The 16,035-nt window shown below is 30.5% G+C and overlaps 1 protein-coding gene and 1 long non-coding RNA gene across 3 annotated transcripts; one reads left to right on the top strand and one right to left on the bottom strand.

The window, feature by feature from the left end:
* Positions 1-3,169: 3,169 nt before the first annotated feature.
* Positions 3,170-7,836, top strand: LOC145948725 (uncharacterized). The gene is made up of 2 exons (XR_014427446.1): positions 3,170-5,464; positions 5,568-7,836. It is a non-coding gene; the product is annotated as an uncharacterized LOC145948725 (long non-coding RNA).
* A 243-nt stretch (positions 7,837-8,079) lies between these two features.
* LOC145948724 (ubiquitin-conjugating enzyme E2 G2) lies at positions 8,080-11,387 on the bottom strand. Of its 2 annotated transcripts, none has more exons than XM_083058326.1 (4): positions 11,093-11,387; positions 10,924-11,005; positions 9,406-9,524; positions 8,080-8,376 (listed from the first exon to the last, which is right to left on the bottom strand). In XM_083058326.1, exons 3-4 carry the CDS (start codon positions 9,437-9,439, stop codon positions 8,120-8,122), a joined length of 291 nt encoding a protein of 96 aa, XP_082914452.1. In that variant the 5' UTR covers positions 9,440-9,524; positions 10,924-11,005; positions 11,093-11,387; the 3' UTR covers positions 8,080-8,119. The 2 variants fall into 2 exon arrangements, with proteins under 2 accessions (XP_082914452.1, XP_082914451.1); XM_083058325.1 differs by having other exon boundaries at positions 11,162-11,387.
* Between the last annotated feature and the right edge of the window lie 4,648 nt (positions 11,388-16,035).

Below are 16,035 nucleotides of genomic sequence, written 5' to 3'. Positions count from 1 at the left end.
AAAAAGTAATGTTTTATTAGCACACGAAATTCACTTTTTTCCATTTTAGCAAAAAACACAAACTTATCCGCTTTAGAACGCTGTCAAAAAATTTCTATTTGACAGATCTACTTGAAACTTGGTGTGTATACTTAAATAAGATGGTAAATATCAGAAATAAAATTAGATTGCGATTTGAGTGCCATATCTTGTAAAAGTCACTGACTTATCGAACTGCCCTCGTATATGTACTCCATTCAACAAGAGAACATGCATCAGATCGGACGAAAATTCCGTTTTGGGCAGGTTTTCCCTTCACTTTCCTTCACTGCTTATTTAACTTGTCAGTGTCTACCATATAGGGGTGTGTTCAGATTCCCAACCCAACGACTGGGGTTAAATTGTTTAGAGTTTCGACTCTAACCCGACCAGTTTACTCCGAGTAAGACTGTGGTTCTGAACGGTCCAAGTTACTTTTTGTGTTAGATAAAGTGGTGGGAGATAAACAAAGATGGATAGTCGAAGAAATACTATTTTTACGGTTATTTATGCGAGTGAACAACTGTTCAGATTATTGTTCAGTGAGACGCTGGAAAGTAGTAACGAGTAGGAAGAATTAATTAATTTAATTAATTAATAATTGTATTTTATTAATTATATTATTATATTTTTTTTTATTAATTAATTAATTTGAAGTAGTGGCGAGTCAGGTCCGTTTCTACATTTATCTCAGTGATCTCACAATCAGTCACGTTTCGGCTTGAATGTATCATTTTCAACAAGACTTGTCAAGCTTGCCGCCAAAATACGTTGAGTAATTTTTTGATCCGCAAAAAATGGCAGGTTGAGAATTCGATTCTAGAGTTAACTCGTTTACTTCAACCCACCGATCTGAACGCAGTCTATCGAGTCAAAAAATACTTATTCGGGTGCTATCTGAACGCACTCGGGTTAATATTTCTACTCGGAGTAAGGAATCTGAACACAGTTAGGGGTGCGTTCGGTTTGGGCGCTCATGCTTATAAGCGCTGTTTTCAATCGTTCGGTTTGGTATCTGAGCGCTTACACAACAGTTAGGAATACCGTTCGTTTTGGCTATTGTAAGCGACTATAAGCGCATCAAGATGGCAGGCGATAAGTTAATTATATTTGCGCAAATATACGCTTTACTTCATCTGCCGTTTCATATATTATGTACACGCGGTCGGTTTCCGCATCTTTTAAAAAAACTTTCTATCATAATGCTTGTCATAAGCCAAATTCACTGATACCATGCGCTAACAATGCGTTCCGAAATAAACGTAAGCGCTTACGCTCACGCTGCCCTACCTCGCAGGAATAAGCGTTTGTGAGCAGAAGTTATGACGTCACGATGACGTCATTAGTCGATCTGTGAGCGCTTACAACTCCAAAGCGAACGATGTGAATAACGCTTAAAAGCGCTTTAAGCGTGTAAGCGCCCAAACCGAACGCACCCATTATAGTATCTGAACGGCACGTTAGTGGTGGGGGGCTGTTGCCGAATTGAGAGACAAAGATAGTCTAAAACAGCATGTGATTGGCTACATTGGCCCTCGAGGGGTCAATTTTTTGGTCACACACATGGTCAAACAATCTCTATCTCTTCCGCATAACTCGACAACAACCGAACATTGGAAAGATAGGGCGCAATGCGCATTCCATATACTATATGGTTTAAGGTGCCTACAATGAATGACATCAGGTTCCTGAAGTATTAGACCGGTATCTTTCCCTATTTTGCCCGTTTATGCGCAGACTGATGCACGTTCTCTCGTTGAATGGAGTATATATATTGTATACATATATGCACAGATACATTTACAAAACACACACATACATACCCGTACATGGACAAATTTTGTACTCAATATTCATCAAGTAGTTTTTGCAATACCATTACTATTAACATTAACGAAATCGTCCAAGGGACTAAGCGAGTCCTGTGTGGAGTTTGCAAGGTATGTGTGTATAGTTAATAAGAGGGCGCCACAATACCTCACAGTATAAAGGGAGGTATATGTATATATATAAAGCAGGATTAATAAGATTGGTGAATCTTTATATTAGTGTACCCTTTCTCTCTCCGATGATCTTAATTTCAACCGTCGATTGTTTGATTGTTTCGTAAAAAGTTATTAACAAATAAAAAGTTCAACTTTGTTTGAGTATTCTTTTGTGAATAAAAAATCTATGAAAATCCACAGAACAAAGTTCATTTTATACATCACCCTGTGAATTTCAATGCGAAATGAGGTCTATATAATTATACAGTTTTGTTGCAACATTTTTTAATATTATATATAAAGATATAAGTATATCTGTAAAAAATGCACATGTGTGTATGGATAATAATACCTATATATAAATTACACATATGTGACAACATTGAATTTTTCATGTCAATCTAACAATACGTTTAGATCTCGCTTTGCATGCATACTTATACTTGTTAATAACTTTTTTATAAACTCCAATCGCTAACTAAACACCTTTTAAAAACCATTCAAAGTCATGATTTTTATATGTCAACATCAAGGTTATGGGAAGAGAGGACGAGGGAATGTATAATATATACTAATGTAAAAATTTATCATAAAATTTTATAACGAACATATTTACGTCATAAGGTCATACAAAAAAAAACACACACATACAACACACGAATGTATGATGTTACTTGCAAGGAAATTCTAGTTTTAAGGGAGCGTGAGCGTCTTATTTTATAAACACATTTTAAAGATCATAGTTGCATTAACAGGCTTAGTGAATTAATGTAACAGTAATTATACATAATTCGAGTTAATAATAAATTAACGGGAAAAATTTTTTTAATTACGTTAAATTTAGTTAATTTTAATTAAGATAATTGTTAACTTATTGTTAGTTGTTCTAAATGAATTTAAATTAAATTATGTTTAAGTTTAATTAATCTTATATATACATACATATATAGTTTATCTGCATATAATTTCCGCATTTCTTATTTTGGAAAAAATAAAAGTTGATAAAATTAGAAAATATTTGCCTATATATGTATAATCATATATAAATTTATATATAATTATATTTGAGCAATTTTTTTCTTATTTTAAATTTTAGTTTTTCTAAAAAAAATGCAAAAATTATTCTAATTATTTGTCAATTTTTTTTATTTTTTCTAGATACGATAAAGATTATGCAAGAAAAAGAAAACATATATAGATATATTTTATATGTAATTATGTATGTATATTTATACTTGATTATATATGGATATTTTTTTCTCGGGTAATCTAAATTAATTTTATATATAAATCGAATTAATTTAAATTGATGCAAATTAATTCAAGTTAATTTCAAATTACACGTGAATAGCGTTAATTTTAATGCAATCGTCCCTTAATTCTACTTTGATTAATTAAAATTTTATAAATTATAATTCTAACAAATAATATATGTTGATAAAAAGAAATAAAAATTTATTTAATCGCAGTTGACGCGACGGATTTTAAAAGTTAATTATAGTTATTTAAATTAATCGTAGGAAAACCGCAGCACATTCAGTGTCAAGCAGGAGCCCTTGAAGGCTGCAATATGTCGAAGCTAACTGTAATAATGGAATGTGATTTTTAAAATGAACGGGAGATTTAGACGAATAATAGCAAAATTTGAGTTTGCTACCAAATGCGGCACGTTCGCAGCTCGAGCGAAAGGGAGCGCGTTCTCAAGTTTTCATTGATGATTACGTGATTAACCCATTAACGCACATTTTCTTTTTTGCAACAAAATGACAAAAAAATTTTTTTTTTCATGATATAAAATAAAGCGTTGCCCGAGTTAACTCGGGCTTGCACAAGTCTGTCAGTTCCGATATATCCCCGAGTTTCCCTCTTTTTTTTTACGTGAGAAAAACCTTCAATAGATCCCCTTGGTCCCGGGAAGGACCAAGGGGTATGTCAAAGAACTTCGCCTATTTTTATGGGGGTTTTTGGGCCCTTCGAGTTCAGAAATGAGACATATACCAAATTGTAGAGCATCATGCATGAGAGGATTGTCTAAAACATCCGCCGGTCAATGTTAGGACGTCATCAATGTTGGTGTATAAAGTGTATTCATTTTGTTATCTATGCTTACACGATGCTTCCACGCTTGCAATAAACTGATGATTTTTTATTTTATAGTTGAACATGACTGCCAGAATTCGTTTTTGTATTCATCCTTTTCTAAAGATTTCTTTTTGGGTCTACCTCGTTATGGAGGTGCCGTGAACGTAAAAATGGTGCTCGTACCATAGACCATAGGTTGTTGTTCCCATATCATGTCGGTTATTTGATATCTAGGATATGCTAAATATTTTTCAAAAGATATACAGATACCTTCTGAACACAGTAATGACGTATTTGTTATCTTAAGGCTCCTGACTCCTCGCCGACTATGTTGGAATTGTGATGTCAGAGGCGAGAAAACACACGCTATAAATTCTTAGATACCATTTCGAAATAAAAAGATATTTCGATAAAACAGCACTTCAGATGGCTTTAGCACACTCTTAAAATATCTCGAAAACTATCCTTTTTCCTTTATAATCAATCAACAGCTGTAAAATGACTGTAATCTGTAATATGAGGCCCAGTCCGTCTGATCTATACACATGCGCAATTATTCCGCATGACAAAGTCTGATATCACCATCATTTTACGGTTGTTAATTGACTATCAAGGGAAAAGAATAATTTTCGAGATTTTAAAAGTGTGCTAAAGTCTCTCATCTGAAATAGTGTTTTATCGAAATATCGTTTCATTTAAAAATGGCATCTAAGAATTTTCAGCGTGTGCTTTCTCGCCTCTGACGTCATAATTTAACATGGCCACGGCGAGGACCCAGGAGCCTTAAACAGCTCTGATAATGAGCTATCAAACGAATAAATAACATCATTAGGAGGTCAGAATTACTTCCGGCGGGGGTTTGAAGATCCAAAACTATTTTTTTTTTTAATATTACCTCTATTATCTACAAAATTATGTATATGTTTAATGACTGGGCTCGGAGAGCTCAAAATGGGCGAATTTCTTTCTACAGACTAAAAATCTTACGGGTGTCCAACTCGACGCTCATGGTGAATCCTTGAAAGAGTGTATCTTTATTTTATCCGGATGACCTTTCCCCGAAGATCAGTGCTGTAACTAGAGAGAGTCGTTTGGTGTCCTCGATAAAAGTTTTTAAAAAATTTTTTATTTTTGAAAAAATTTATGAAAAAATATTTCTTTGTATAACAAACGTCCTTTTCAATTCAGAAATTCAATTTTTTTATTGTAGGTGTTTGGGAGGGGGGACCGCAAAATGTTGAGCTTGCACTGGGCACAACGCAGGCTAGTTATGGCACTATCGAGGATCAGGAAGATCTATGCAAGATTTTTCTCCCTGTTACGAAAAAAAAGTTCTCTTGCGAGCTTGCGTGTTAAAGGATTAAAGGACAGCAGTAGATGTATGTATCAAATGTTTTTTATATATTTATAACTTTCGATGTCGACGCGCCGCGAAGAACGATTGCTTTCGAATATATATATATATATATATATTTCTTCTAGCAAAATGTGATATTATTGATAAACAGACAGCTGCGATATTAGACCCGTCTCGCATCAAAAAGTAAAAAACGAAATATTACAAATTGAGCGTTCTACAGAATATCCCGACATCCATTGTATATATTTTGCTTTAGGTTTTCCGATTAACTAATGTAATGAAGTTTTAAAATGCGATTCCTAGGGCATATCTTGTAAGCAAAATAAATTTTTGCTTGTAAAAGCTGGTAGCTTTTCGTTTCGAAGGATCGAGCTTTTTGACCAAAGTTTGTTGTGACTTTGATTGATATTACACATGCTTGATACATGTAAAATGCATCTTCTCTTTCACATGCCAAAGTATAAAACTGTATCCAGAGTACAACATTTGTACATATTCTTATGATCACTATTAAATATATAATTTTGCGTATAAAAATTTTTATATTATATAATTATATTATTATATAAATTATGTTTTTAGACTAGATATTTGCATAGTATTGGACATACAATATTGCACACAGTTTATTTAAAAATTAGAGAAATAGATAAAAAGATTAACTGTAGAAATTTTTTTTCTATAGATTTTTTCCATCGATTGTAATCATATATGTATTTCTGAGTTGTATATGTTATGTTGATATAAATGAAAAAAATGCGCAAAAATTATATTGAGATAATTTATTATCTAATTTATAATAAATGTTATAAGTAACTTATACTTTTTAAAATTGGTTTTTTCGAATTCTTTTTTTTTTTTTTTTTAATCAAAGTATTATTGAAAGATTGAAATCTTTTTGATATATGTATATTAGCGGACCGAGAAAAAAAATAATGTGAATATACTTATCTCGGGTATAGATAGCATTTTTAAAGTTAAAAAAAATGTACAAGATGTACTTCGGTGAAACAGATATACATACATTAAAATTTTATCATTCAGATATAATTTCTGAATGCTAGTCACGAATATTCTATTTTTTAATTGAATTTATGTAAATATTGTTTATCGTAATAAAATAAATTGTAATAAATTTACACATGCGCGCGTGTACAAAGTTTTATTATTTTTATTAACTTTTAATTCAAAGAAACGGGAAAGAATAAAAAAAAACAAATTGCAAAGATTTTTAAGTGCAAGAAACAAACAAGTTTATTTTTAAAAAATGAGAAAATTGTTGAATTTTTATCATATATTTTAGATTTTGCCAAATTGATTAGTTAGTCATGAAGTCATACATATTATCCAAATATAATTAAATATTTGATAGAAAACTGATTGTTGTTAGAAAAATAAATTTATTTCATCCTTAAAATCGCAAATGCAATTCAATCACGAAGATTACTTATTATATATGACAATCTACTAATTAATTTTTTCTAGTCTAACATGCCAAGTGTTTTTCATAAAGTAATTTGAGCCTATATTTTAAAAAAGGCATAAAAAAAGGAGCAAATTATTGTATAATTCTTCTGTGTGGAAAAAGATTTCAGTTTTAACTCAATTCTTTTGGGAATTATTAAAGAAAACTTTTTTCTTTTCGAAATAAATCATTCGACTATTCAGACTGGGACATCCTATATTTTTGTCACCAAATTCGATTGTTATTAAAGAGAAATGTGCACATGATAATCAGACATAATCGCTGCGAATCGATGATTTAATTTTAAATATGATATACGTTCCGAAATTTCTATCAGGATTAACTCGATCGGCATTCGTATATAATTTCAATAAAATTTGTATAAAAGTAAAAGACACACTCACACACAAAAATACACAGAATAACTGACTGCGAAAGCAATCTAGTTTGTCCCTGATTTTTTATTGGCAAAATAATTCGTCTAAAAAAATGTTTTCAGTGAATGAATCACTACTTCGTATTTATTTTTATTACACAAAAAATATATCTTTATAAAATATTACAAATGTATTTAATTTATATTCCCTTCTGAGAGGGAGGAGGAGAAAATAAAGTATTAGTTGATAATATCATTAAGTTTACACTGATGTACATTTACACAAAAATGAACGTAGCACCATATATGATTGTGATAATTGTTTTAACATCATCGAAAAATAATTTGTGGGATCAGTTGATAATAATTTTGTTTAAGTGCTAACACTTAACGTCAATCACGTACTCAAACGCAAGAAGCGAATCCTGTCCTTTGTTAGCGGTTCGTCACAGTGAAATGATATATGTAAGTGTATAAGAGATAATCGCGTATGTATTTGATTACCCATGTTTGTACTACAATGTTGAAAATAAAACATTTTTGAAATTAACCTCAATTCTCCCTTAAGTCATCAAAATCTGAAATCTGAGAATCTGCGCAACCGTTATTTAATTTAAATCTCTTAATAAGATCAATCACACATTATAGCGCGAGTAATCAATAAAATATATACGATGAGGAATAATTTGCACATAAAAAATATTTTATTGCACAGATAAAAATTTATTGTTTCATATAGGAATGTGCCATCGAGAAACAAAAATAATTATAATAAGCAATTATAATTTGAGCATTTCCTTTTTTTTTAATTAACAATGTGCGTTCTTTCTATCTCAAAGGATACCCAGGGTTTTCCTTACGAGTTTTTGAGCTATCCTTTCAAATTCACTGCGATCCTCCCTCCACATTTTGGCAGCATCCACGTTAGCACCACTCTCGTCGTTTGGTTCTGCTAGCATACTTACTACACTCAACAATATCTTCTCGACACTCTGTACTGGACTCCACCTTTCTGCACTGCTTTCGTAGCCCATCGGATCATCGCCAGGTGCATGTAATATGCTTATGCAGACTCTTCCATCGGCATAAACTTTTAAAAAAAAAGATATAATTTCATATATGGTTAACACAGCTAACATTCTTAGCCTTATTGTAACTTTTAATAGCTGGAATCCATTTCAGCTTATGCTTAAGGCTCCTGGCTCCTTTCCGACCATGTCGAAATCGTGATGTCAGAGGCGAGAAAACACCCGCTAAAATTTCTTAGATGCCATTTCGAAATAAAAAAAGATTTCGATGAAACAGCACTTCAGATGGCTTTAGCACACTCTTAAAAAACCCCGAAAACTATCCTTTCCCCTTTATAATCAATCAACAGCTGTAAAATGTAATATTATGAAGCCCAATCCGTCTGGTCTTTGCACATGCGCAGTCATTCCGCATGTCAAAGTCTGATATCTCGATCATTTTACAGATGTTGATTGATTATAAAGGGAAAAGGATAGTTTTCGGGGGTTTTTAAGAGTGTGCTAAAGCCATCTGAAGTGCTGTTTAATCGAAATATCTTTTCATTAAAAAATGGCATCTAAGAATTTTCAGCGTGTGCTTTCTCGCCTCTGACGTCACAATCTAACATGGCCGCGGCGAGGATCCAGGAGCCTACAGCCTATTCATTTAGTTTAGTAATAAATGCACTTTTTCTATTCTAAAAAAGAAAATAATAGCTAAACATATACAATTGCTAACTTGACCAATCAGTGAATCAGCGACCGTTTACAAAAAAAAAATATAAGAGCAAAATTATCAGATACAATTTTTGAAAAAATTCCCTGAGTTTCAATCAAATTCCATGAGAATTCTTGGATTTTTCAACATAAAAAAAAATCTTATAATCCCCAGTTTTTCCAAAGAGTAGACACCCTGCATCCAATAACAATTTACTTTTCAAATCTTTATTTTTTATAAAAAAAGATATCAAATAAGAGTGTTTACACACAGAACTCTGCAATGAGTTACACGCCCTATATATAAGAATATTCAGTTTTATATTTTTATCAAATCTCAGTGAAATGGATTAAATTAAGCATATAATCATAATTTTAATAGCACAGTATCTTACTGTTAGGATGAAACATTTCACAAGTGAATTGCATCTTTGGTGGACTTAGTGGATAATCAGGTGGAAATATTAATTTCGCTGGAAACACTCCACCTTCGAAGCATGTTCCCTCTGGGCCGCTAAAAAATATTTAGCTGCACTAACATTTCAACAATGAATGTATCGAAAAGATTATATAAAAATGCTCGTATAAAACGCGTATATAAAAGTACTATTTACACGACATTAATTATGTTTTGATATTTTATTTAAAACCTTAGGCTCTGCACACAATAGAAAAAAAATATTAAAAGCAGGAGCAAACATTAAATATTAGGAGTAGAAATTAGGAATTATTTTATTTCAAAACAAAATGGACTAACGCACAATGCGTTAGGAATAAGGAATAAAAATGACAGAATATTAAATATATATATAATCATAGTTGACTAAGTACACAAAATCTAGATATTATATTAAGAATGAAAAATATTAATATAACAACAGTATAAAGAATGATGAGTATGTGAATATGAAAAATGAATATATAGAAATTTATTATAAAATTTTATATATATATTATTTATAAATAATTTTATTTTTACAAAAATATTTATATTTGTTATAATTTTTACAAAACACTAGTTTACAAAAAAAACAGAACATTCTCGAAAGAAAATGTTTAAAAATTACTTTAAAAAATTAAGTAATTTTTAAATGAACGACTAAAAAGCATTTTCAACTTTTTTTTGTAGAAACTATTATAATACAAAATGTTAAAAAATTTAAATAAAAATCTTAACGTCATTAATAATGTCTTGGAGTTAAAGGTTTTTCTTAAATTATAGAAATGGAAAAACTTTTTCCGAAAGATTATTATATAATTTTTCTGATGTCATTCTGGTATAGCAAAAAAGATCAATTTTGTTTAAGCTTTTTCAATTTTGTTTAAGCTTTTTCAAAAAAGTTGAAAAATCATCTAGATTATCTCTTTGTAAATTGATAGGACAAATATTTATTTAATATTTATTTCTCATAGTTTGTTTTTTTTCTCTTTAATACAAGCAAAATTCCGATTAATTAAAAAGCTAAATTGCTAATAAAAATGTTGCTCTGAGATTTCTTTTTTAGCTGAATTGGCTGCACTAGTTCAGGGTTTATCTTTTTTACTCCACATAAAAAGGATAGACCTGAGATTAAATTTCCTTATACTGTATACTTGATTAACAATGTTTAAATTTATATTATTGTTTAAACTTATAAACTAAAATATTAATATTTTTTGTATTTTATGTTTGCACGACAATTTCTATATTTATATTTTAATATTTTCTTCTTTTTCATTGTACGTTACATTTAATTTCTATTCCTCATTCCTATTCCTAATATTTTTCCTATAGTGCACAAAGCCTTAAAATAGAGACAAATTTTAGGTTAGAAAAATTATATATACAATATGTACAAAATAATGCAGTAGTTAGTGATAGTAGAAGACGATAATTTTCTCGATTAAAAATCCGACTGAAGGAAAAAGCTTACGTGATGAGAGCCTCCCATTCGAAGAAGTTTTCCTCATTAATCGGACCGGCGATGATGCCTTCCGGTGGATTCAAGGTTAGCTCTGCAAGTTCGTCGCAATAGCGCGGACATTATTGTTCGGCGGGGAAAAAATGTATATCGCAATGGCGGGAAAGCCTCCATTACGTACAATGTCATTAACAAGTGCGAACTAATGTTTACTGCGATGTGACTAAAAGACTAAAAAGCCGATCCTCACGTTTGTACTCAGCCATCAGTCGTCTGAGAGCCGAACCCGCCATCGTTCTAACAACACGCAGCTGATCCGTCTCAACTTTGTAGAAACGTCAAATCAACGAAGGGCTTCGAAGGGCCCCTCTCTCTCTCTCTTTCTCTTTCTCTCTTTCTCTTTCTCTCTGACGAGGCCCCTCTTAAACCTGAGGTTAGTTCTTTGTAGCCATTTGTAGCTGCACTGTAACTGCACTAGCACTGGTAAGCAGTGTTGCCAACTCGTTTCAAGTCTTTTCTACTAGGGCATGTTTAAAATCCTACACGCAGGCATCAAATACTACTAAAATTTTAATTTATGAATAAAAACGTTTTAATAATTAAATAATTAAAAAATTAATTATTAAAATGTAAATAAATGTATATTACATAATATTTACTATTATTCATTTTATATATTTTCATATATAATATAAAAATATAATTTTTTTATATAACATTTTGTTAAGTACGTTATTAATGTTATTATATGATTAAATATATTAGTTTTTCTTACAATTAATGAAATAGAATTTCAAATAATATTTTAAGAAATAAACTTTATTGCACATTGAAAATTTGCACATTGAAAACTATATCTTTGTCTCTTTTTAAAGAACGTATCTGAAAAGAGACAAAGACAGTTTAACCGGAAGTTAAAGTTAACCGAGGTTGGTAAAATTGGCTCTTAGGCCGGTATTCATAGTCCGTTCTTATATTTAAGATCGTCTTAAGACCTCGTTTAACCAATCAAATTCTCGCATAGCATCTCTTGATTGGTTGAACGAGATCTTAAGACGATCTTAAATATAAGAACGGACTATGAATACCGGCCTTAGGCCGGTATTCATAGTCGGTTCTTATATTTAAGACTGTCTTAAGTACAATCTTAAGATGTGATTAACCAATCACAGAGCCGTATTTGCATCTTAAGACATTACTTAAGACGGTCTTGAAATAAGAACGGACTATGAATACCGGCCTTAAGGGTCGGCAGGAGACACGATGGAGACCTCTCGCGGAGAGCCGTGAATTACGGATTCGTAATTTTCGTATAAAAACTAAAATAAAGAATAAATCGCATTTTAATTATGATATTCGTAATCCGTAGCATCGTCTTTCTATGGCTACAACGTTATTTTTTGGAAAAATGGACAAAATAAAAATTCGATAATAGACAAGCAACGTAACAGCTAACTACGGATCAGGTGTAGTTGCACCTGAATTCATATTGTATTTATTATTAAATTTTTAAAAGTCAAATTGTTAAATTTTACGTTGTACGCATAATTATAACAATATAAAGAATACGTCAAAACAAATTTCATGAAGAAACATTAATTTTTTGAAGCATAAAACGAAAAGTACGAAATGACTAGGTTTGTATCTAAGGTGCAGTTAACAGCTGAATCTGGGGAATATTGCGTGGTAGCACACTGACCGTGTGACAAGGAGAGAAGATTGCGTCGTCTTTGTTTTTCTTGCACCGTATATGTATAATATATCCGTGTAAGCACACAACACCGAATATTCGTGTGCTATCCTTGTCTCTCAACACGAGCGAAATTTACACATAAATTATATAAATAAATAAACTCTCTCTAAATGATTGAATTTCAGAAACAGATAAATATATATATATATATATATACATATATATGAAACGAAAAAATAATAAGTAACATAAATTACATTTATTTTTAATTATATACAGGATGTCCAGAAAATCGCCTGCAATACTTTGGGAAGTGATTCAGGATCCAAAAAGAAGGAAAAAAAGTTAACCTAAGGTCCGGAAATAAGTCATTTCCGAGTTATAGCCACTTTTATGTTAAAAAAATTGTAATTTATAGTCCGTTTGGCATCCCTCTTTTTTAATTTTTTTTTAATTTAAAATTATTTTTAATTTTTAATTTTTAATTTTAATTTTTAGTTTTTATTTTTTAATTTTTTTTTCAATTTTTTGATATTTGTTAATACGATTACATTATTTTAAAAATCAAGGATAAACATGAACAGATATTTAAATTGAATAAGATGTGCACTTTTATTTCCGGACCTATGTTTATATAGCTTTTTTTTCTTCATTTTGGGTCCCCAATTACTTCTCAAAATACTGTAAGCGATTTTCCGGACACCCTGTATATAGCTTCTTTCTCTCATCTGTAATAATTTTGATATTTTTTTATTAATAAATATTTTTTTATAGATTATTTTAAAATAATATTTATTTTAAATATTCTTTTTCAATTTCAATAATCTGTAAAATAATATTTTTTAATATTTTTATATATTCAAATATACTATTATATTATATAAAAATAATTGTTGATTATTATATTCATTGGATTATTAATTATCGATTGAAGCTTGAGCTTTTATATAGCATGGCATAGACTGAACATCTTGTACATTGTCTACATTATATGCATTCACTTTTTAAATATTTATAAAATATAAAATATATAAGTTTTTATATATATATACACACACACACACGCAACATACACACACACATATGACTGACAATCGTTATCTTGATTTCTTTTCGATTATTGATGTTATTGTATAATCTGCTTCATAAATACTTATAACGTGAAAGAATTTACGAGTATGATGGCTGAATGCAAAGATGTTCATTCTATCACCCAGAAAACTCGAGTTCAAGTCTATCAATATAATAATTTTTCTTTTTTTTTATAATATATTAAAATATATAAAAATTATTTAAAAATATTTTTTTTTCAAGGCAATTTATATTAAAAATATTTTAATAATTTTACAACTATACACACACATTGTATATAAATGCAAAAAATTCTGTAAATAAAAATAATCTAGCAATAAAAATATCTCTCTAAATCAGTACTATACATACACACACACACACACACACACACACACACACACACACACACACACACACACATATATATAGCTGCTATATATATTGATTTATTACAGGATACATTAATTTATTAACGGAATTATTTTGCATTTGACACATACAATGTATGTGTAATTGTAAAATAAGTGGTTTTATTAAAAAATTATTTTTTTTATAATTTTTATATATTCCAATATATTAAAAAATATTGTACCGATAACTTGAACTCGAGTTTTCAGGGTGACAGACCGAACACCTTGTATTGAGCTATTTATATGTTATTTATAAATCCTTTACATTATCATTATTTATAAAGCAGATATATTCTTATACAATAACATCGAAAAGTAATCAAGTAATACATATTTGTTAGCCTATAAATCTACAATTGCTACAACATATGTTAGACAAGATACTCGTTCTCTCCTTGTCTCTCTATCGCGTTGACGATACATAAAGTATCGATGAAAAAGTACAAGTAAAAAAGCAATAAATTGCCAAGCCTAATAAGCGCCCGTGTCTTACATATTGTATATTACTTTACTCTGCAAATTATTATTTTATTATTATTATTTATCAATTTACAATTTGGAAACATATATATAAATTTTTGATACTATTTGTATATATATACGCACATATGTGCATAAGCATATATAAAATTTCAAAAAGCGGGTGCTTATTAGCCTTGCTACGTTACTGCCTTTTGCCACGGAAGGCCAGAAAGCATTTTCAGGCCGTGTCTCGCGTGTAGCATGAGCACGTGATCAGTACGGTAGAGGAACAAGGATGACGTGATTATCGATCCTTGTCTCTCTACCGTGCGCCGTGCGTCCACGTGAGCAATGCAATGGTGTGTGTACGTACATACATACACCACTACATAGAACCTGGGAGTTCGTTTCTCAGCGTTGGCAACACTGAAATCAGAGTTTCGCGTTGTCACCGCGCGAGGTCTCCAACATCAATTCGGAGTTTGCCTGGGTCTCCTGCCGACCCTTAGGGCCAATTTCACCAACTACGGTTAGATTAACCCACGGTTAAAGTTAGCAGGATGGCCAACAGTCATGAATATTTTCTCGTAACCTTGTCTAATTTGAAATTTCATCAGTGGGAATACAAAATGAATGATGATATTATAAATTATATATTTTTTGACGAATTTGCTGGTTACAATTTACAAAAGCGTCGAAGGCCACGTAAAATCAAACCACGTATAAATTATTTGGAATTGTTTGACGAAGTAGATTTTAGTAGGTTTAGAATATCAAAAAATCATTTTATGATATTGTTAGAAAAGATAGAAAATAAAATACGACAAAACACTGATTGGTATGTACAAATATACACACATATAATATAAATATAAATATATATATATATATAATAGTAAAATTATATAAATAATGTTAATTAATGTAAAATAATATGCAAAACAATTTTTTTTCCTACGATATTTTAATTTTGTTTTGTTTCCTAACAGTAACGATGCTATTCCATCTATTATACAATTGTTTGTTGCCCTACGATTCTATGCAACAGGATCCTTTTTACAAACTATTGGAGATTTTTGTGGAATTAGTATATCAAGTACTCAAAGAATTGTTCATCGTGTATCCTGTGCTATTGCTGCGTTAAGAAAGGAGTTTATAAAATTTCCAATATTACCTGAAGAAATTCGTCGAAATGAGGAGGAATTTTATCAAACTGCCAAATTTATTCGTATTATTGGCTGTATGGATTGTACTCATATAAGAATACAATCGTATGGTAAGTAGAATTTAAGTGGATTTTTTAATGTAAATATACATTCTTTTACTATATAACTTTCCCTAATATTATAGGTGGAAAAGAGAGTGAATTATTCCGCAATAGAAAAGGATGGTTTTCCATTAATATACAAGTTGTAGTTAATGCAAGATTAGATGTTATAGATATTGTGGCACGTTGGCCAGGATCTACGCATGATTGCACCATTT

Source organism: Prenolepis imparis, unplaced genomic scaffold (assembly GCF_030444845.1).
Source record: "Prenolepis imparis isolate NDT839.2.m4 unplaced genomic scaffold, iyPreImpa1.0 SCAF_614, whole genome shotgun sequence".
Classification (NCBI taxonomy): domain Eukaryota; kingdom Metazoa; phylum Arthropoda; class Insecta; order Hymenoptera; family Formicidae; genus Prenolepis; species Prenolepis imparis.
The sequence above is the reverse complement of the archived record's forward strand: the minus strand, read 5'-3'. Positions and strand labels throughout refer to the sequence as shown.